The sequence below is a fragment of the Anopheles merus genome, unplaced genomic scaffold (genome assembly GCF_017562075.2).
Source record: "Anopheles merus strain MAF unplaced genomic scaffold, AmerM5.1 LNR4000008, whole genome shotgun sequence".
In the NCBI taxonomy this organism is placed as follows: domain Eukaryota; kingdom Metazoa; phylum Arthropoda; class Insecta; order Diptera; family Culicidae; genus Anopheles; species Anopheles merus.
The window spans coordinates 56138-58480 of NW_024427588.1; the positions used below are offsets into that span (position 1 = coordinate 56138).

The 2343-nt window shown below is 37.6% G+C and overlaps 2 protein-coding genes across 2 annotated transcripts; both read left to right on the forward strand.

Annotated features, from left to right (window-relative positions):
* Window positions 1-267: 267 nt before the first annotated feature.
* Window positions 268-981, forward strand: LOC121600842. Its single transcript, XM_041929630.1, has 2 exons — window positions 268-558; window positions 644-981. Exons 1-2 carry the CDS (start codon window positions 396-398, stop codon window positions 979-981), a joined length of 501 nt encoding a protein of 166 aa, XP_041785564.1. The 5' UTR covers window positions 268-395.
* Window positions 982-1210: 229 nt separating this feature from the next.
* Window positions 1211-1735, forward strand: LOC121600844. Its single transcript, XM_041929631.1, has 2 exons — window positions 1211-1427; window positions 1554-1735. Exons 1-2 carry the CDS (start codon window positions 1217-1219, stop codon window positions 1733-1735), a joined length of 393 nt encoding a protein of 130 aa, XP_041785565.1. The 5' UTR covers window positions 1211-1216.
* Window positions 1736-2343: the final 608 nt, after the last annotated feature.

The following is a 2343-nucleotide window of genomic DNA, read 5'->3' on the forward strand; positions in this document are numbered from 1 at the left end:
GAGAAATGTAATAATAATTTTCTTTACCTGTGTATCTGCATAATGGTGTTGCTAAAAATCAAAGTATTACCCTGGTTTATACAAGGATTCAATGGGTAAATATCTAAACATTACACCTGCTAGTGTTTATCCTGTTACATAAGTACCTTAAAATAAAGGTACTAAATAGTCCGTTACATAAGAAAATAGTAAATCCTACCTCTTTTCTGTCTTATAAAAACCCGCGCAATTTTTGTTTCTGTCAATACGATTCGGGCAGTCGTTTCACTCGGTGTTGTTATGCGTGCTCTGTACAGTTATAAATTTTGTGCAATACTGTTATAATACAAGTGCAGAATAATACAAGTGTATATTTTAAATATTCAACGTGCCGTGAATTTCACTCAATCACGACAATGTCGGCCAAAGACAAGCGCAAGTCAGGATCCACGTATAGATCCATAGAAGCCAATAATAAAAAGCTTGATGCTGAATTGTTTGGAGAGAGTAGTGAAGCTGGGCCAAGTAATATTCAGACAGCTACGTCAAATGTAGAGTTCAGTGAACACCCGCATTGTGGTAAGTGCAAAATTAAAAATTTTAATTAGTGACCAATGCAAATTAAACACATTTATAATACTTTTTTTTTATTTATTCATTGCAGAGAACCATCCTTGTCCATTTGATGAATACATCTTGCAAGAAGAATACGTCAGTGATTGGGTTACTATCGATGCATTCGACGATATGAAAGTATATGAAGAGGTCAACGAAGATTACGATGAAGCTGAGGAAACTATACACAGTACACAAGAGTCTCAACACGAGGAGGAACCATTTGATGAGCTTATTCGAAATTGGGCATTAAAAACATACCAAACACATCAAGCGCTAAATGGACTATTAGAAATTTTACGTAAAAAAACGGACTACCAACTGCCGAAAGATGCTCGCACGTTGCTTAAGACAAGGCAATGTGGAAAAGAATCGTACCCCCTATAGCAGGGGGAGAATTTTGTTTCCCTGGGGTACGATCGGTTCTCAAGGATCACTTTCGGTAAGAAAGCAATAGTCTTAAATACGATGGTAAATTTTTACTAATATTATATGTTTTATTTTCTGTATTTTGTATCTTTACAGCGATGTACCACCAAGAGTCAGCAAATTTTCGTTGAACTTTTCGATTGATGGACTTCCACTGCACAAGAGCACACGAAAACAGTTTTGGCCCATATTAATGAGCATTCAAGAAATGCCGGAAGTTCCAGTATTGATGGTTGGCAACTTTTTTGGTGAATCGAAACCAAAGAGTGTTGAGGAATATCTGCGTCCGCTAGTCGACGAGCTAAATGGGTTGATGGATAATGGCATTGTAATAGCCAATAAGCCAATCGAAATACACGTTAGAGCTTTCATCGCGGACTCACCAGCACGAGCATTCATAAAAGGTAAATTATAAAAATCTTCTTAAATTTAATGATACATTTGCTTTCTCTTCTATTGAAAAAACGTAGGCTTTTGAAACTTATTTACTTATGAGGTGTATTAATACATATTTTTAAATATTCCTACAGGTTCAGTTTACTTCAACCACACACATGGTTGCCAAAAATGTACGGTGCAAGGAAAATATCACAGCGCACACCGAGTTACATGTTTCCCGGGAATGGATCATCCAGCAAGAACGCATGAAGATTTCGTCCAATCAAATTACGGAGCACATCATCGGGAAAAAAACGCCTCTCATGGATCTTAAGAACTTTGACATCATAAAGCAGATTATTATAGCAGATCGTTTGCACCTCTTTGACTACGGCGTAACAAGAACAATGCTGAAAGGATGGAAATCAGGCAAATTAGGAGGGGGTGCCAAGTGGTCTGAAGACACAATAAGCAAGATTGATGCTTTGCTGAAGGAGGTGGAACTTCCTTTAGAGTTTCATCGCAAACTCCGTTCTGTTGAAGACATTGGATTGTGGAAAGCTAGTGAGTTCCAAATGTTTCTACATTACGCGAGTTTTATCGTTTTGAAGGATGTATTAACAGATGTACAGTATGACCATTTTATGAAATATTACTGTGCGGTAACATTGTTATCATCCGAAGTGTATAAGAATGATTGGCTTGAGGCGAAATGCTTGCTAAAAGAGTTCGTTTTAGACTATGGTGTTATCTACGGGGAACATTGCATCACCAGCAATATACATAGTTTGTTGCATGTGTATGATGATGTAGACAAATTCGGCCCGCTTTACACCGTTTCAACTTATCCCTTTGAAAGTAAGCTCCAGCATGTTAAGAGCTGTCTTCGAAACGGTCATAAGGTTTTGGTGCAGGCTGCAAATAGGATATCGGAGAAAAAAC